The sequence below is a fragment of the Arvicola amphibius genome, chromosome 8 (assembly GCF_903992535.2).
Source record: "Arvicola amphibius chromosome 8, mArvAmp1.2, whole genome shotgun sequence".
In the NCBI taxonomy this organism is placed as follows: domain Eukaryota; kingdom Metazoa; phylum Chordata; class Mammalia; order Rodentia; family Cricetidae; genus Arvicola; species Arvicola amphibius.
The window spans coordinates 3,064,876-3,085,487 of record NC_052054.1 but is presented as its reverse complement, the minus strand read 5'-3'; the positions used below and the strand labels follow the sequence as shown (position 1 = coordinate 3,085,487).

General features: G+C 39.8%; 1 protein-coding gene across 1 annotated transcript in view; it reads left to right on the top strand.

Annotated features, from left to right (window-relative positions):
* Afdn (afadin, adherens junction formation factor) overlaps positions 1-20,612 on the top strand; it is a 133,951-nt gene that overhangs the window by 92,335 nt on the left and 21,004 nt on the right. Inside the window, 8 exon segments of the mRNA XM_038338341.1 lie at positions 1,110-1,213; positions 2,521-2,607; positions 15,610-15,675; positions 15,969-16,042; positions 16,510-16,628; positions 18,490-18,684; positions 19,265-19,356; positions 19,729-19,914. Of these exon segments, the coding sequence (XP_038194269.1) occupies positions 1,110-1,213; positions 2,521-2,607; positions 15,610-15,675; positions 15,969-16,042; positions 16,510-16,628; positions 18,490-18,684; positions 19,265-19,356; positions 19,729-19,914 (923 nt within the window).

Genomic DNA, 20,612 nt, shown 5'->3' with positions numbered 1-20,612 from the left:
TGCCTCAGGCTGTGACAAACCCACTTCCGTGAGCAGGAGAGTGCAGAGCTCGTTATGGAAACTGGACATTCGAAAATTTAAACATTGTTTACAGTTATTGAAATTTCAGATTTTTAATAGCGTTATAGTTCTCTAAAACATGAGGAAGTAAAACAGATTCTGATTACATATCAATGAAGCAGCTGGATTGAAACATTTTTAAAGTGAAATTACATTATATTTTTTATTTTAGCTGATGTTCTTTATATTTCTCCTTCCTTCTTCCACAAGTACATGTCTGATAACAGCAATCTAAATTATGTTCCATTGATAAAACACTAAACCAGGGAAGACTCTGGACTGCTAGGCTTCAGACATGCAGCTGTCCACATATGGTGAGACCTTGAGCAACACTGGCTGTTTACGCAAGAATTATGGAAAGCTTATGTAATACTATTTTTTAATTTAATTTATTTTAATTTAATAAATTAAGATGAGATGGCTTTGAATAAAGGTCTTGGTATTTTAAAATATGTTCCCTATCCTGAATAAGGATATCAAAAATACTTTGGTGGGAGTATCAGGGATCCAGCTAAGGACCTTGCACATAATAGGCAAAAAAAAGTGCTCTACACTCACCTGTAACAGAAAGCTAAGGCAGGAGGATCATGAGTTTGAGGCTAGTCTAGGCTACACACTAAGTTCAAAGCTCCTGCCTCAGAAAACAGCAAAACAGAACCATTCTTTAAGACTTTAAATGCACACGAGATGAGGAAATGTGTACAAAATGTTGTGAAAAAGGACTCGCCCAACCCAGGGAATGCAAGTTAGTGGTCTGTAGTGTAAGACATTGATTCAACCCAGCCTAGTGTTGTGGGTTGGCAGCCCATGTCTGTGTGTCATTCTCTGGTTCCTTATGCCTTTCTTCTGCTAAACAAATATGTATGTCATTGAGGGTTTTCCTTTCGGGTGGAATGTATAGTTCTGTAAGACTGTATTTACAAAGCAATTCACCAATTTTCATAAAAAGAAAAATGGTTTAAATCAGTAATCTGTCCTGTTTTCCATGTTGAAAATTGTGTGGGATTAAGTATGTCTTATCTGTCTTATAATAGTTATTTTCTTTATAGGATTTTGCAGGTTGATTCCTCATACACGTTCACCAGGTACTTGGACGATATATTTTGAAGGTGCAGATTATGAAAGTCACCTTATGCGTGAGAACACAGAACTGGCAAGTATTTGAGGTTGGGATGGAGTAAAATATGAAATGTTCATAATGACTTCAGAGATATGATAAAAATTTATTCTTTGCATACATAGAATGTTATGATGGAAAATTATAAAATGATTTTCTAATACGAATTTGATTCAAACATTTTAAAACTTTGATTTGTAAAATCACATGCATTTACTTCATGAGCCAGGTCTGTACAGTTTTGTGTAGTAAGATAAATGGTTCTGTAGCAATAAAGAATATTTATGATCACACTTATGGCAGCCTACATACATATTTTTGGAACCTATTAGTTAATAACTTGAACAGTTTTATCAAAAAATATTTTTCAATGGAAAAAAATACTTTTCTACTGATTTCTACTTGTCTTAAATGTGTATCAGATAATTCATAATTTTGAAATAATAAATTTTATTAATCTTAAGGAAAATTACATTTGCTTCAAATACAGTTTCAAAATGAATACTTTATGTGTATATATGTTTATATAAAACTTTAGATTTAAGCATGTATCAGAGCCATCTCCTAAAATTGAATTGATAGTTGTCATTATACCAAATATGTGGGCTTACTACTAACAAAGTGACCATTTCTTTTTATTGACTTCCTTTGTTTGTTTTGGTCAAATTCAAAGTAACAGTGTCAACTTCTGATGACCAGATTTTATACGAAAGCAATTACTTTTTTGATTCATTGATTGTTCATCTCTCGGATTTATTCTCAGATTACCCAGGAAATAGATTTCAGTCTGATCTATATAAAACAGAAATTTTAATGTCACATAATTTTATTTGTTTTCTCCTTCCTGTTCTTTCATGGTCTTTACAGTTGCTCGCCTTTCATTTAATCACTGTCTCTGCGATGTGCATCTTAGTAGTTACATTTCCTCTTAGTGTGTATTCAGTGTTCATTTTGTTTTTAGCCTTGTTCACACTTTGGTGTGAAATTTGGCATGAGTGTAATATGTGACTTAAATAATGCTTTCCTTAAAAATCAAAATACAACAAAAGCCACTGTCTTTGAATCTGTCCAAGCCCTGGCTGCCTCCTCTGCTCGCCTATGATCAGTTCCTGGAAGAAAATGGAAGCTTAATCTTGTTTCATAAATCAATTCTTAACATTTGAATGGCATTTGTAGCTAGGTTCATCTTTTAAACTTTAGCCAAATGATGTAATACTGTTTAAGCAAATGAAAAGTACCTGAGGTAGTGGACTTTTTGTACTCTTTCTTTTTTTGTTGTTTATAACAAATTAACTAGCTTTCTAACCATATGAGATAAAATGAGACTCTTTTCTTATCTTCAGGCCCAGCCTCTGAGGAAGGAACCTGAAATAATCACTGTGACCCTAAAAAAACAGAATGGAATGGGCCTCAGCATTGTAGCAGCAAAGGTAGGACTGCGGGAGCCCCTGGAGAGCATCTTCTCCCATCCATGACCATGAGTCAGCATGGACCAGAGTAATGTCAGCTCTGCTTCTGGGAGAAGGGAACATGCTGCCTGAAGGCAGCTGCTGTCCTCCTGGCATTCCCTGAGGATCAGCTCCTTTGAGAATGTGGCTGTGGTGAATGGTTCCTTGAGATGGCACAGTCTCAGAGGAAGCAGTTTAAAGGCATGGTCAAGACTAGTTGGGCACCATGGGAAAAGTGAGCATAGGCAATAGAGAAATCGTCACATCTGTCACTTTGTCATATCAGATATCAGATCTTTTCAGCCTTCAGTGTGTGGCAGTCATGGGGACCTAATAACACTACCATTCTAGTCTCTAGGTCTTCTCTGCTGGAGGGTATAGTGGAGCCAAGCACATAGCTGTGCATTTATCTGAAGTGTTGGCAGCTCCCGTACCCTCCCTGTCCTCCTGGCATCTAATTCCTACTAGTCTGTTAAAGGACTTTCTTCCCGTTAGAAGAAATTAACAGTATGACTGAAGTTATTATTTAAAAACAGAAAAAAGCTTCCACAATCATAGTCAGGTATTTTCAATGGAACAAATGTTTTTTAATGAGAATTTTAAGTTAGCATATAATGAGTTTAATTATGATTTTTTTCATAAATATGTCACTGCATTTTGTTCATTCCCCCTGCTGATATTTTTTTAAAGGTTACATTAAGTCTCTTACCCTTGCCCATTGATTTACATACAGTACACATGGCATGAGGTATAAGGGCAGACCATGAGGTCAGCATTGCACCATGCAAAATAATGAGAAACTTGCCAAAGTCTTGGTTCTTGACTTGGGGCAGATTGTAAGCACATGAGCCTTTCTAATGTGGTATTATTTTGTGTATCATTCCTTCTTGGATCTTTGCTCTTCACACTCAACTTTCAAAGGCAGACACCATGGCATATAACCTGTAATCCCAGCATTCAGCAGGCAGAGGCAAGAAGGTGGAGTTCTAGACCAGTCTAGCATGCATAGTGCAGTCTTGTCTCAAAAAACAAAACAAAGCAAAAAATCAAAACACAAGGTTTATGTGTCCTACCTCGCCAGCATCTTTCTAACAGCTCTCGCGTCCTGTGCTTGTTCTTGAGCCTAGTACTTCACAGAACTGGAATTTGATCCTTAGGACTTGACTTTCATTATCTCTATTAACCAACTAACATTTTTTCTCTCTAGTGGTGTTGTTCCCTAAGTCAGCCCCAGGGTTGGGATAGATAGAAATACTTGTTAACAGAAATAAGAGCTTGTGTTTCGTTTTTTTTGTTTTTACTTTCAAAGCATGTGTGTTCTAGTTTCCTTTCTATTGCTGTGATAAACACTATGACCAGCGCCAACTTGCAGAGGAGTTTTGTTTCATCCTACGGGTTGCATTCTGTATCATCAAGGGAATTCAGGGCAGGGACATGGAGGCAGAAACCATGGAAGAACACTGCTTATTGCCTTCTTTTCAATGCTTGCTCAGTTTGTTTTCTTATGTAACCCTGGATCACCTTTCTGGGATGGTACTGCCCACAGTGGGCTGGGGCTCTCCTACAGTAACAAGAAAGTCCCCTACAGACATACCTACAGACCAGTCTCATGGAGACAGTTCCTACATTGAAGTTCCCTCTTTCCAAGTGACTAGTTTGTGTCAAGCTGATAAAAACTGCCCAGCACAATCAGCCATTTATTTATTTAATTAATTATTTTTTTTGGCGCACTAAGTTGTCAACTGTGAAACTATATTTTAAAAGTTAAGAAATAAGTAGATTGATGAGCATGAAAATAGTCATCCAAACACTGGGATTTCAGTTGACTCTTGGAATTAAGAACTTAGAAAAATGACCCTACAGAGGTATGTTATGGGTAGAAGTGAGGACACAAGCAGGGAAGAATGACCAGTGTTGTGTGTACCTTGTTTGAACAGCCTGCATCTGCAAGGAGAGCCAGAGGTGGTGGAAAGAGCTTTGCTGTACAGTGTTAAGAGTGTGGGCTGACAGATTAGAGGAGTCTTGTTGCCTTGTTGGCAGTACAACAAAATGAAGGGTTTGGAAGGAGGGAAAAGGCAGTGGTGTCTGAGACTTGGTGGGCATGGATGAGCAGAAGGGTCTGGAACTGTCAACAAGTTTGTTCAGGACTAAACAAAAGGAACCTGTACCCCCTTGAAACTTAGGTTCTGTGAAATCACCTGTAATGGTCAGAGCCAAGATCCTAGGCCTCTGATCATATTTACTGTTCAAAATTCTTGTTCATCTCATGTGACCCAGATCATACATCATGTTTCTAGACCATTATAATATACTTGACCCAAGCTTAGAACATTTGGAAACATGAAAGGAAAATGTTAGCCATGGAACCATTTTCTTCTTGATTATAGCTGAAGTACTGCCCATTTCTAGAGGGGAGACAAGTTCAGAGATCAGTCTGCCACACTAATACACAGGAAAGACTTAACTCCTGGGATGGGGTATAGCTTAGTGGTAAATATGTATCCTTGTGAAGCTCTGGACTGACTCTTGTGTGCTACAAAGAAAAAAAAAAAAAGAAGTCTTCAGTTCTGTATTGTGCTGTGGACATAATCTTTTTCTCTAATACTAGTCTGCTGGAAAGTGACCATAATCAGGGTTAATGTTATTTCCAGTTGAAAAAGTTTTCCAGTGCAGAATGGCTTGTTTTCTGTAGAGTCCAGTGTGACTTGGGTTTGATTTCTCTGCTGTGGTGTCCTGATGCAAAGGACCTAGTTTTTCGTAATAGCAGGCTCAGGCTTCATTGTGCATCCTTGCCCACTCTTCTTCCTCTGTCAGGTATCAGGTAGAGAATTGGGACATCAAACCAAGCTAAAATCACAGTCCAGCCTATGTTCCCTTAAACTTGGTTTACAAGAACAGGTCTTGACTTACTGGTTCAGCCTTGTGAAGGTGGGTCTTGGCAGAGTGGTATTTTTTATACTTAGGCGTAATATGATTACTGCTCTGCTGTGTGGAGTGGGGGTTATAGGCTTTGATGGTTAATCTTTATTGTCACCTTGACTGGACTTAGAATTACTAGGAGACACCGTAATACCATTGTGTTGTCTGCAAGGATGTTTCCAAAGAGATTTAACTGAGAAGGGCAGACCCACCACTGTAGCAGCATCATTCCATTGAGTATGCTCTAGCTAGACCAAACAGAAGAGGAAAATGGAGGCATGAGTTGACCACCAGCCTGCATCTCTCTGTGCTTCTTAACTGTGGATATAGTGTGACTCCCACAGCCATATCCTCTCAGCCCTCAAACCACATCAAAAACTTACCTTAAGTTGCTTTTATCTGGTACTTCTGTTATAGCAGGAGAAAAGTGACTAATTCACGAGTTTTCTGTCCTCATTTCCCAGTGAAGGGTCCTAGGCGGTGGGGTGGCAGAAGGTAGTCACTAACAGAAATACAGGTATGCTGAGGCCAGGCCCCGTGCGGGAACTTGTTTCCCTACCTTCCTTGTTGAAGGATTGGTAGTTTTCTGAGCCATGGTCCGTGCTGGCAGATACTTATTTGATGACAGCATTTAGATGGGATGAGCTGAGTATAACAGGTCAGAGGGGAAATTCAGAAAAGAATCTTGGTTCTGACTTGAGCAGCTGGGACCTGTGGGTAGAGCTGTCAAGAAAAGGGGAAATTGTGCATTCAGGATTGAACATGTCACACTTGAAATTTTGGGAACCTGATAAAATAAATGTTTGGATTTTTTTCTTTTCTTTTTTCCCCCTAGCAGAGGATTGGATAATGGAGCTCAAAAAGTTAGAGCCAGAGGGGCCTGGAGTAGTGGGGTCATGTCTTTAATTAATCCCAGTATTGAGAGGTAGAGGCCAGTTCAAGGCCAGCCTGGTCTACAGAGTGAGTTCCAGTAAGTAGCAGCCAAGGCAGTTACACAGAGAAACCATGTCTTAAAAAACAAACAAAAAGTTAGAGCCAGAGATGAAATTTAGGAATTGGTATGTGGGCAGTCTGAAGGAAACAATTAAAAATTCTCTGTCAAGTGCACAATGCCATTTTAACATATGAAATAGTAGAATATTAGCACTTGTTTTTTGAATGAGACAGATGAATAGCTAGCTGTTCACCATGCCCATTTTCATACTGTATTTATTATGTTTATAGTATGGAAATGAAAGTTCAGCAAAAGAAAGCACAAGTCTCCTGGGTTTGCAGGTTGCCAGGACAGTGTGGTGCAGGTGAGAAGTCTCTATACTTAGTGATGGAGGCACCGTGCCATTAAGATTTCATAGTGCATTTTGAATGTAAGACAGATCGGTATGAAGACCTCTGGTACAAGTTAGGATGGTCATCCCTGTCTCGTGTGTGCCACTTACACTCTGGCTTTGTGGGCTGTTGGGACAGTACTACACTCCTCATCCTGCCTGTTTGCAGGAGGAAGCTGCTTGTTCATTCCCATCTCCCCGGCCAGCTTAGACTCAAAATAATCACACAAAACTGTGTTATTTAAATATTGGCCCATTCGCTCTAGCTTCTTATTGGCTAGTTCTTACATATTAATTTAACCCACCTCCATTAATCTGTGCATCACATGAGGTCATGGCCTACCAGCAAAGTTCCAACACATCTGTCTGTAGCGGCTTCATGGCTTCTCTCTCCGCCTTCCTTCTCCCAGCATTCTGTCCAGTATTCCCTGCCTACCACCTATCTCTCTGTTTCTGCAGGCCATTTCTGTGCCTTTAAGACTAGTGGCGATTGTTTGTCCTCATGGTTGAGTAGGAAACCATAGAAAATACTGGTAGTAGCTACTTATACACACGTAGCTCTCACTTCCACCCAGCCCTGCTGTGTTTTCCTGTCACCCCGAATGCCTTCCTGTGTCTGTACTTGTGTTGTTTGCTGGAAGTCTGTGTGTTTAACCCAGGCCGTTTCCCTCTTTAATTGTTGTATGACTCTGCTGCTGTAACCCTGAGCCAGGTTCTGCTACTAAGTTCTTCTCCTTGCCCTCCACATGGTGGTTAAACTTTATGAAATCCAGATGATTTGGAAGCGGTGTGGGTTTGCAGTTTACTTTCTGAGACGTTGCTTTTGGAGAGTTCAGCATGCTACTTCTTACTCATCTGTGGGACAACACAGTGCCGACGCTTCCTGTTTAATTTGGATTTTTAAAATACAAACAATTCCCTTTCATTTTTATAACCCTTTAAAGTTTAATAAAGGACAAAGGGAATGAAAATCAGAGTGGCTTGGTTGCATAAGAATCTGAGTGTTACATTGGTTCCAGCTCATGTTGATAAATGCCATCCAGTGTCACAGCATCCAGCTCAGGGTTGTGGCAATCCGTTCTCGAAAAGCCAGTTGTGTTGGTTGCTGTTGAAACTGAGAAGTAGACAACTGGTCTCCAGCTCAAGACTGTTGTCCTAGAGATAAAAATGTGGTTCTCCGTTGTTGGAAGAACGGAATCAGTGGTGAGTTTCTTCAGGGTGTTGTCCTTAATGTTCTTGTGCAAACTATGATCTTTAAAGAATGTGTTTCATCTTCCACCACAACCTGTTTAAACCTGTCAATAATTAACTTGCTCATGAAGAATGAGCCGTATAATGTAGCTGGTAATTACACACCTGGATAGTTGTTGTTCTCTGTTTATGTTGCGAATACTTAAGGTTCATAAAAAATATGACGTTCCTATGATTTTTATTCAGAAAAAAATTAAGTTTTAACACTACTAGTTATAATACGGTTTTTAAAAAGTTGCTTTAAATAGTAACTGCTACTGTGTGATTTCAAGAGCACCTAATCAGATACTCATAAATCTTACTTCTAGCTACATCGGTAGTTGCAGAGTAGGCTTTCTCCGTAGCCTTTTGTTGTGGTGGTGTTTTTAAGAACATAAAAATGTCAATTTATATTACAGATTTTGTCTGGAAATAAGTTGGTAGGTAGTGCCTTGAAGATGTTATAGTTTCTTTTAGACTAAATACTGAGTTTTTAGTTTTTAAATCTTAGCTTAAACCGTAAGATTTCTATAATTTAAAAAAGCGAGAACAAACTGTCTGTTAATAGCTGCCTTCTCTCTTGGAGAACATGTTCCTTACATAGACTATAATTTAGGTCCTTAAAGCATTTGAGACATTCCCATTGTATTCTGTAATGGTCTGTAACCCTTCGTGGGAAAGACCTGGTTAAACAAGTGGACTCGGGGTTTTCAGTTCCTCTTAAAAGCATGCCTGGAGAGATGGTTTAAGATTAAGGGCACAGATGTTTTTCCAGAGGACCCAAGTTTAGACAGCTGCTTCTAACTGTAGGTTCAGGAGACCCCAGTGCCTTCTTCAGGACTCCAGGGCATGCACACGCATAACAAATTCACATGCACACACACATTGATAAAAATGAAAAAGTTCTTTTAAAAAATTATTTTAGTTCCAAAGTACCTCTGTGTCAGGAAAGGGTCTTCCATAGAAATGCAAAAAGTGTCTTTCTCTTGAAATGACACAGTATCCCTTGTGACTGTGGTTTATGAGTTTGAACAGTATTATGTATGTTTTTGCTAAAAACAAAATAGTGAATTACATAAGAAGGTAATTTTTTTTCACAGGATTATGATTACATAAGTATTTATTTCTGGGATTGACGGAAATACCGAATTTCATTGGAGTATTAATCTAATAGCATAATCGGTGTTCCTTTAAAGAACCAATTTTTTGCTCTGTGCTTACAAAGGAACAGAACGACACCCCTTCACACCTCACCCTCATTTAAGGCCTAGGAACCCAGGTGTGTTTATACTCTGCAGTCACACAGAAGCAGCTTCTTGGGGCTCTCAGGCTTGAGACTTGAGGATGTTCTGCACAATCCTGTCAAAATGCCCCTCCCATGTCCCATTTCAGAGCTCCTGGGGGTGTTCTCATTTGTTTCAGAGAGAGAGAGAGACGATGGGTGATGTGGTCATTTCGTTGTTTGTTGGTGATTTTGTAGTGCTGTAAACAGTGAAAGAACACAGCTGAGATTAGAGCTTAGTTTATGGGATTTGTGCTCAGTTTCTTTGTTTGCCACTATATCTGTTGGAATAACTTATTTTGAGACTTGATGCAGGTGAAATTCATGTGAAGAAAGCATTTTAAGCCAATTTAAAAATTAAGGTAGTTGGTAGAAAAAGATGTTTAGAGTGTTTTTAAAACCCTTGTTTGGGCTTTGATAGCAACTAAAAGATGTGAGGAAAATGCTGGGTGAGTACAGGGCTTCCCAGCAGCGTTTCTGTCTGGGAGTTTCGTTTGGGCTGCTCCTGGCTCTTAGGTCATCCAGCCCACATTGTTTTGTGCTCCAGCTGGGGAGTCTAGGCTGGGCCTCCACCCCAGAACAATGGGCTAAGCCCTATGTTGCTTGGCAGACACCTCTTCCTCTGGCTTTTTTTTTTTTTTTCTCTTTTGGGTTTAATGATGTTTTTATGCTGTTACTGAGGCATACTCCCACACACTCTTTTGGCAGCCAAGCTGGAGAACAGGCTTCTTGTGGTAGTGCCTCCCTACTGAGAAGGGAACTGGCACCTTTCAGACTTCTGAGAAGGCAGTGAGAGTTAGGAGGACAGACGGACAGCCTTCTTTCTGGACCTTCACATCTCACCAGAGGCTGGGGCAGCTAATAGGTGTGTGCATGTGTCTCTCTAGTCTGGGGTGGGGGTCGGGGGTGTCCTGTTTTCTGACATGGTTTGTTTTCTTTCTTTCCTAACCTTCTACAGGTAAAGTTCAGATAGTTGCCCTCTTTCCTCTCTTACCCTACTTCTCCACATAAACAGAAGAAAAGGACCTATCTCTCTGGTGCAGTCTTAAGATTAGAATATTGAGTGCCTCTGGTATAACTAGGTGTCCAGATCCCTGCCTTCTCTGGGCGTTGCCTGCTCACTAGCTTTCTAGGTGGTCTTCAAGAAGGCCACAGAGGCCGAGCAGACCCACCCTGAACACTGTGCTATGGGTGTGGATCTCAGGTGTTCTACGAGGGGAAAAATGTGTTTTATATCTTTCATTTAACCTTGCTCAAGCCATTTAAATATTATAATTAGCAAAATTGGTAGTGCCTAGTGTCCCTGGAAACATGTAGCTGCTTTCTAATAGATCTCCTTCCTTTCGTTCAAGGAGTTGACTTACTAAATGAGAAGTTCGCAGTAGCTATGTTTAATCTTATAATTTGACAACTAAGTAGAACAAACATTTTAAGCATTTTAGTTACCTTTAGAAAAATAGTTTTTTAAAAAATTATTTAGCCCTATATATTTATTTCAGTATTATTCTCATTGCATTTCTCATGGCTGGAAATCAGAATATGTAATGTTAACATATGTGTTACAGTAAGATGTTACTTTGACACTTTTGTGCATAACTATGAATTTATTGCTAATAATGGTGACTGATAAACTACAGCGCACCAAAAAATTCCTTCATTCTTACAACAGTGCTATTCAGTAAAAAGATTGTGGGTCACACAGGTAACTTAAAACTTTCTCCTAGCTATTTTTTAAAAGTAATATTTTCAAAATAATACTTTAATACATAATTACTATAAAAAGATTAATAGGGTGTTATCCATCTTGCTTTCATGCTGTGCTTTTGAAGTCAACATCTTTCATTTTGAACTAGCCACATTGTGAGTACATGTGTCCTAGTGACTGTGATATTGAACAGCAGGATTGTAAATGGTTCAGTGCTGTTTGGCCGGTGCCCTTAAGCTGTTGTTTTGTGTTCTATTGTTGACTTCTGGTTAGTGCTTCAATAGGCCACACATGCACCCTTCAAGGTCTGAACAGCCATACACTGATGTGCAAAAAGATAACTTCTAAACTCTGTTTTTCTTTCTTACTTAGGAACTTAGTAGAACTACCATAAAATAAGTTTTAATTATTATATGTCTATAAAATAGGAACTGCTACCTCATGGTAAGAAATTTTGAATTTAGTTTTACTAGGCTAAAGTATATTGTGCATTATTAGAAATAAGATATAAGTGATTAGATGCCTCAAATTTTCTTTTTACATGTATCTATGTTATTTCTTCTTTAAACCCTAGACTAATTAGCATGTTGCTATTTCTATTCAGATGAAGTAGTAAAAACTCCCAAAATGGTCAGGAATTTTTGTGGTGCAACATATAACAGTTTTTCTAGGGAAGGGTGTGACTGACGGCGCGCTGTAGTTGAAGAGAGACCATCTCACTTTCACAGACAGCTGTAAGACAGGCCTTTGTAGCCACCTTCCACGGGGACAAGGGGATTGCATGTGAGTACTAGTGAGGAGAGCAGGACGGGTGAGTCTGGGACACTAAATTGTGGAGGCTTGGGGGCGCCCAGAGTGCAGCTGGAAATGCAGTGTTGGGAAGTTAATACCTGAACATGCACTCAGGAAGGAGAGCATGTGTCTTTGCAGACAGCAGGCAGATAGTGGAATTCACATGTGCTTTAGAAGAGGTGATTTCTCTAGGTAGGTGGAATTAGAAGCATTTCCTCATTTTGCCAGGATGTTTCTGACGCTGAAGATGTGTTTGTGCCTACTTTAAGATTCATAACAGGATCATTAAATACTTGCCAAATAATCAGTTTTGCGTGAATATTTAAATGTGTGCTTATTAAAATTTCACATTGTATATGTGTGTGTTAAATTGCCTAACTTCAAATAGCCAGGATCTGAGGTTATTTAAGTAACTACTTGTAGTTCGTATTGAATCTACAATGTAAGCTTATGTAGTAGGTGTCTAGAATTAGAATAGCTGTGAACTAAGGAGCCTAGCTGTTACCTCGGGAGTGTTATTACTGAAGAGATGATTAAAATGATTAGGACATTTCTCCAGGTGGGGGACTGCAGACAGCAGCAGTGTGCAGGGAAGGGCAGACAGGCTACTTTCACTTCAGGTCAGTCTATCCCATGATTTTTAAAGGGTATTCTCACTGTAGTTTTTCCAAGTAAGAGGAAGATTATTTGGGGGAGGAAGATTATTTGGGGGTTTGTTAATAATACTCTGGAACATACCAGAAATGACATGATTAATTTATTGTTCTAAAATATATACCTGGTGTTATTTATAGCAGTGCTACTAAAATATATTATTATTGCCAAATGTTTTTCTTGCTAGAGATGACAGTAGTTGGTTTTTATTTAAAAAATAAACATTTGCCATTTAAGTTGTAATTGAAACAGTGACACAGCAGTTAAGATCATGCAGAGGCCCTGAGTTCAATTCCCAGCGCCCATATAGGGTGGTTCACAATTACCCATAAGTCTAGCTCCAAGGGCCTCTGGTCTTGTGAGTGCTGTACTCGTGTGCACAAATCTATACTTTATAATTATGCACATACATGTAATTAAAAATAAAAAGCTAAATAAATTGTAAGGTCTGCATTGCATTACCAAAACTGCAATGCAGACCTGTAATCAGACTCTTCTCCACACCAGCAGTGCTGCTCTTACATTCAGTAAGCACTGCTTTCCTGCCAGTTAGTAGGGAGCAGAAGTCTGCCTCTGCTTTCTGAACACTAGGATTAAAAGCATACAGCACTATGCCGTGTGTGTGTGTGTGTGTGTGTGTGTGTGTGTGTGTCCGTCCTATTAAGCCCTGTAGTTCTACCCATATGCCATATACGCAGAGTGTATGCAGCCATTCACTGACAAATGGGAAACCTACCAGTGGCCACACCCCCAAAGAATGATTTTTTTTTTTTGTCAGCCTCTGTCAGCTGACGATAGCTCCTCACCTAGGGGTGAGGCCTTGTAAGATCTTCTCCCACCCGTGCTGGAATTTTAGGTGACTTAGACTTTGAGGTAACTGCAGCCACTGTTAGTTTTTGAGTGCAATGGCCTTGTCATACCCAGAGGTCAGCACATTCACAGCGTTCTCCCTGCCCTCCAGCTCCTCCCAACCCCGCACCCCCTTCTACAGTGTTACTTGAACTTTGCTGGGGAAGGAGAGGGTTTGGAAAAGATGTTAAGTTTGGGACTGATAATCCATCACTCATCCTTAGCCTTTTGACAGTTATGAGTCTACACTGACTGCTGCCCACTGCATAAAGAGGCATCTCCCGCCTAGACTGAGAAAGTCTGTGGATATGAACAAGTATTTAGAAGGCAGATTGACAGCACAACCACTCAGAAAATAAGAATAGTAGATTCCCCAATAGGATCTCTATGAACTCCCAGCCACAGGCTTGACCAAGATTATAGCACCAGTCACTAAATTCCCTCTGTGGAGTGGGCCACAAATATAGTCAGAAAGCACTTAGTTACCTCGGTCACAGGCATGTCACTGTTCCTGCATTTGGTGCAGCTTGCTCTGCAGGTTGGTATTCTAGTAAGCAGGGACAAGCATTAAATAAAATTATTGGTGTCTTTTCTCCCCCAGCAGCCTGCACTGTACCTTCTGACACTTTGAAAGTTAGTAACCAAGGGAGGAATTTTCCCTTTTGGTTTGAGATTGATTTTTATGTTCTGTAACCAAAGTTTTGGTACTTTTAGTGGTAGGCTTTAACCATGTAGTTATGGTGGGCAGCTAAGAGCAGTGCCGATAGCCTGCACTATTTTGGAGACTTCTGGATCCTCCTTGACCAGCAGCTTGTAGGGAGAGAGCCCATGTCTGGCCCTGCAGTTTTCATTTATCCCATGTCTTCTATGATGGCGCTACCCACTCCATGCTGTGTACCTCTGTCGAGACTCCTCCTGTCCCACCCTCACAGCTGTATGTTGACGTCAGCCTCTGACTTAGGGATTTACATGAGAATTTTCATAGAGCCTACCTTTCTCTCTATCATCTCCTCACCCTTCCCTTGCTTAATCCTTTAATCCATCTAATACCAGATTTATTCTACTATCCCCTCCAGTTACATTTTTAAATTGGGTTACAATTTAGCAAGTTTCTTTATGGCTTTTTATACTATCTTCTTTCAGAATTCCAGTTGGTTTTTGTTTTTTTTTTTGGTTTTTTTTTTTTTTAACCTATAATGCACTGTGGCAGGCACTGCCACCTCTCCTAGTTGTTATGTGGTTGCTGTGCACACCTAATGACTGCATCGTCCTCCTTACTGCAGGGGAAAAGGAGCCAGCTTCAGCAGTAAATTCTGGAAAATAAAATTGTTCACTAATAGGAACTATGCATGTTCGCACATAAAGATCACATCTTTGAAATTATTACTTTTTTAAAAAATCTATTTTAATTTTTTGAAATCGCTGTTTTGGTACTTTTTTTCTTGTAGGACATGATATCTCATAGCTATTAAAGTGACTGTGTTTTCTGCTATTAGTGCAAAAATATATATACTCCGTTGTGCTTCCACTGATAGTCAAGTAAGGTTTCATGCACATGACTGCTTTAATAGTTCCAATAAGTATTATTATTGGAACAGATCAAAGCTGATCTGTTGATACTATGATCTCTAAGCAGAATATTGATCCTGAAGTTATCTATGATACCTAAGTTTTTCTTGAAGACTCCATCAGGGTTTTTTTTTTTTTTATAAGAATGCTATGTATTTGTTTTTGAATCTTTAGTTATATATGAGTTACAGTATAGTATTTTCTAGGTAATTTTTTTACTTAGTTCATAACTGCTTGCTGCAAGAGTTCTTTTCTTGTCTTAAAATTAACAACACCACAGCCAACTCTCTGTCCCGACCTGGTGAAGGGTTGGCCACTTGAAGAGTTTCTCATTCTCTTGGGTTTGTGACTGTTCAGACTGTTTATAAATACTCCTTTTGAGTATTCCAAGCCGAAGGGTGTTTTCTCATTAGATTGTCCATGAATTGACTGATTTTATAGTACCTTCTACACCTGAACTATAGAATAGAAACATTCTTAACTAGTTTCTTTAGTTTTTGTCAAAAGATACCTTCTACTAATGCAGTTTTTATAGTTCTAGTTTTTGTATAAAATGAGGCCTGAAAATTGGTCAAGTTACCCATGTGTATGTGGGCAGGGTGTTGTTCATTTCCTGCAGTGTGATTTCATTGTGTTGCTCTGACCTTCTTTTTGCATAGGGTGCTGGCCAGGATAAGCTGGGAATCTACGTGAAGTCTGTCGTGAAAGGAGGCGCTGCAGATGTGGTCAGTGCCGTGTGAAGGGGACAGTGAAGGGCGCTGCTGTGTGAGATGATGAGCAGATGCTCCCCGCTGGGGGGCTGTGTGAGATGTGCAGATGCTCCCCGCTGGGGGGCTGTGTGAGATGTGCAGATGCTCCCCGCTGTGCTGCTGTGTGAGATGTGCAGATGCTCCCCGCTGGGGGGCTGTGTGAGATGTGCAGATGCTTCCCGCTGGGGGCTGTGTGGTGGGAAGGGTGCTGCTATGGACTGACAGCTGCCTTTCTTTCTCCCTACACTTGCATCCTTCTGGTGGATAAGGATGGACGTCTAGCTGCTGGTGACCAGCTCCTCAGTGTGGATGGACGAAGTCTGGTTGGACTTTCCCAGGAAAGGTATAACTAATTGGTGTTTAAAGCTTAGTCTTACTGTATTGAAGTGATATTTTAAATTTAATTTTGAAATTGGAATTCAAAGAGTAGTGCTGAAATACTCCATGTCCTCACCTGCCTTTCTAATTCTAAAATTTTTAAGAGTACATAAATCCCATTTTTCTGTTCGCTCATAAATACATATTTTAGTCTAGACTATTTCTTTAAATGAATATATAAATATACATATATTCACATATACTTAGTACTTGTAGAATTTTTAAATATTGTCTGAGTATTAATATGATAACATAGGATATATTTACATGTTTTTATAATTTCCAAAAGAATACAGATAAGAGGTAATCTTTCTGAAAGCCAAACTTATTTCCTAAAGCAGCTCTCAGGTTGAGGAACCTACGCCTGAGTGTTCTGAACACAGCTTCTCCTGTGAGCACTTAGTTTTCTTATACTCTGTATTTTCTTCCTAGGGCAGCAGAACTCATGACAAGAACCAGTTCCGTGGTCACACTTGAAGTTGCAAAGCAAGGCGCCATCTATCACGGCCTGGCCACCCTCCTTAACCAGCCATCCCCCATGATGCAGAGAAGTAAGAACTAGTGGCTCAAGCCCAAGTAGCTGTCCTACACTGATCCTGCACTGTCATGTAACTCCTCTGAAGTTTCCATAAACTGGGGCTGGAAGGTGCTCAGTAGTTAAGAGCACCCTCCTCTCTTCCAGAGGACCTGCGATCAGTTCCCAGCACTCACAACTGTCTGCTATTCCCTTTTCAGAGGATTTGATGCCCTCCTCTGACCTCCTTGGGCACCAGTCCAACATGCACATGTATACATGCAGGCAAAGCACTCATACATATAAGATAATTGTTTTTACAAAGGGAGTTATCAGAAGTCCCGTGTAGCAGCTGCTGGTACTGTTACTGCCCAGTTCTTAAAGTAAGAAGTTAAAAGTCAAGAGTGCATGGTGCTGAGAAATACTACCAGGTCAGGATTCAGGTGGACACCAGCCAACCTGAACCCCACAGTCTAGTTCACCCAAGTTCCCCTGGCTCTCAAGAGAACTTTAACCTCAGCCTGTTTGGCTGGTTATCTGCTATCTCCATAGATCGTGTACAGAGTAGGTAGATACTCGGCACCAGTGAGAATGAATAGATTTTGAATTTTGATAGGCACAATCAGGACATAAAGTCTTTAAGATAGGAATTGTATTTCATATTCTTTAGAAGAAATTTATATGCATATGTATGTCAGTAGTACTTTTAATTCTGTCTGTACTAAAATAAGGCAATGTTGTCTTGCCATATTTCTCATCAGAGAAAATTCAGTTATTTCAACAAAGTAATTTATTTGTGGGAACTGACCCTCCAGCTATATTAAAATCTTTAGGAAAAAAATCAATATAAATTTAAAGCTTCCTAAAAATTTATTTTAGAAACTATGAGAGGAAGAAAACAACATTGTGACTCTTACTACTCTATGATATTTGACCCTTCAGATTAGCCTTAATGATAGATTTTAGTAAATGTGTGCACAGTCTGTTAAGTGTAGCTTTGTTAGCTGCCTTCTCCCCAGTCAGCTTTGGAACCTGCACATCCCAGCCCTTGTTGTGTATATCAACAACAGGAAAGGTGTCAGACAGCCTAGAATCCCATTTACTGCAGCAGAGAAGTAGCAAGGTATCCTGACAAAATCACGTGTTGGCGTGTCAAAGCAGAACATCATCTTGAAACCCAAAGTGGGGAGTGGGTAATGAATCAGTCCCAGGTCAGCAGATGAGAGACTGCACTGTAGACAGGAGTGGGTAATCACAGCAGGTGATGGCAGTCGGGATGCCATGACTCTGATGGGTATTAATATGTGTTCTATCTAGTGAGAGGAGCATATTTACCTTTGAGGGCTTTTTAAAAATTACTCTAAAATAGTTAATTTGTTACTTATAATAAGTTATGGTTCATTTGTTGAGAAAATAATGTCAGTTTTCCCCATAGATACATACCAATTAAATGAAATATTTTCTAGTCAGAATACATTTTAAAGTTTGAAATTGTTTTATATATAAAGCTGTTTGTGATGGCACACACCTTTAATCCCAGCACTTGGGAGACAAAAATAGCTTCCTGACTTCTGTGAGTTTGGGTCTACCCTGGTCTTCCTGGTGAATTCCAGGCCAGCCATGACTATCCAGTGAGACCTGGGTTTTGTCTTGTTCTACTTGCTTGTTTTTGTTTTTGTTTTTTAAAACTGTAAAAGGAGTGTGTGTGTGTGTGTGTGTGTGTGTGTGTGTGTGTGTGTGTGTGTGTGTGTGTGTGAAATTACCCTATTATACGAAGAACTGTTATGAATGAAACATAAGTATTTTAGATGCATCCTTTGAAGTTTTTCAGCGCATTCAAAGCAGACTCTACGAACCAATGGAGGAACAGAGAATGAATGAATCCACTTTTATTTCAGTTTCAGATCGTCGTGGCTCAGGTAAACCCAGACCAAAGAGTGAAGGTTTTGAGCTCTATAATAATTCAGCTCAAAATGGCTCCCCAGAGAGTCCTCAGCTGCCTTGGACAGAGTACAGTGAGCCAAAGACACTTCCTGCTGACGACAGACTGATGAAACACAGAGCTGACCACCGTTCCAGCCCCAATGTGGCAAGTAAGGAGAGTCGTTCTCTAAGGGCGTTTGGGCACTGCCAGAAGTGAGTGGGGCGCATTGTTCTTTGCCAGTTATTTGCATTGTTGTCTACCCGGAGTGGAGTTTTCCTAGAGGTATCATATTCTTTGAGGGAAATAAGATTTCAATTTTATTTGTAAAACCCTTGACTCAGTAGACACTGTAGATCAAAATGTATTGCTAATGTCTCTGGGAAAGGGTATTAAGTTGCCAGCTTAAGCTGAGGTCTTTTACATTTTAAAGAATTGCTAACAAAGAAGTAAGAATGGAAGGCTATTTAATAGAGACCTCTATTAAATTCAGAAAACATCAAGTGTTTACTCTTGTGTCTCTGTACCAAAGATGCTAAACATTTACTGGCCCTGGAGGAAGCCCTTTTCTGAGTTGTGGTAGTAAGAGATGTGGGGCTGTAGGGAGTTACTTCTTGTACACCTTTGTCTCTGGCTTTCTGCTAGACATCGTACCAGTGTGTGATGTGGCTACTACCTTTGAAGGAATGTTGCTATGTTTATTTTACTTGTTATTTAATATGAAACTTGGTTTTCTTAACTGTTCCCAACAGATCAGCCTCCCAGCCCTGGAGGGAAGAGTCCATATGCTTCTGGAACAGCAGCTAAGATAACATCTGTCTCCACTGGAAACCTCTGCACTGAGGTCTGAGAGATGAACTGAAAGACTTTCTCACTTGTAGACTATCTGAGTTATCTGATAGAGTGTTCCACAAGTTACATTGACTACGTAACTCCTGAGTTTTTGTTATTTAATATTTTTATTTTTTAATATGCTAGTTGGATAAGTTAATTTTAAATTAATAAATCTGGGGGAAATGAAAATTAGTCCTAACTGAGTAAATCTGGAAAAATTAAAATGTTTCTCATGATTCACAGTGTAGGATCAAGTTTTTAATTTTTAGCATAACATTTAATGTACAGCATTTTAAAAGGTTGTAAAACAGATTGCTGGATGTTAAGTTAGCCTTTCATACAATTTTAAATAGCTCTTTTTCTTTGTCTTTACATTTTACAGGAGCAGACTCCTCCACCTAGACCCGAAGCCTATCCCATCCCTACTCAGACGTACACCAGAGAGTATTTTACCTTTCCAGCTTCAAAATCCCAGGATCGGATGGCCCCTCCTCAGAACCAGTGGCCAAATTATGAGGAAAAGCCACATATGCACACAGAAAGTAATCATTCCAGTATTGCAATCCAGGTTAGAAATAATGGATTCACAAACTTTATCATCTCTCAAAGGAATATGGTGCAGTAGTTTGGCAGGATAAAGACAATGATGGCTGTCTGTATTTTTCTTTAAAACTATGTATTTTGTGTGGGTTTGTTGCGAGTGCATGGTGCACATGGACAGAAGTTGGAGGAGTTTGCAGGGGTCACTTCTCTCCTTCAGTCATACGGGTTCTGGGGATCAAACACAAATCATCAGGCCTTGACAGCAAGCACCATCTTGCAGCTCAAGACTGAGTGAGTTTTGAAACACAATTGGTAACTAATACAACAGTAAAGTTGTCTTCTTATTTTTGTATGTTTGTTTTAAGTCTGAGGCAAAAAGGAGTAGGCTTAAATTCAGAACACCCTAAGAAAAGCAGTTCTGATCTCTCTTAAGGTTTGGTTAATGAAATGTCGATAGTGTAAGGCGTAGTTACTGCAAATGAAAAATATAGTGACTGGCATAGCTTGCACTTGGTTCTGTCTCTGCCAGATGATCTGGAGGTAGGGCTGAGACGTGAAACAAACAGAAAACACACTATTCTTAGAGCTGCTAAAAAAGTGGGCACCACTGGGGTCTCGGTGTGGGAATAACCTGACCTGTTTAGAGTCCATCTCAGGTGATTGTGCGGAGAATGTTTTTAAAGGCAAACGGGGCTCATTAAAAGATTGTAGGAGCCTGCTGAG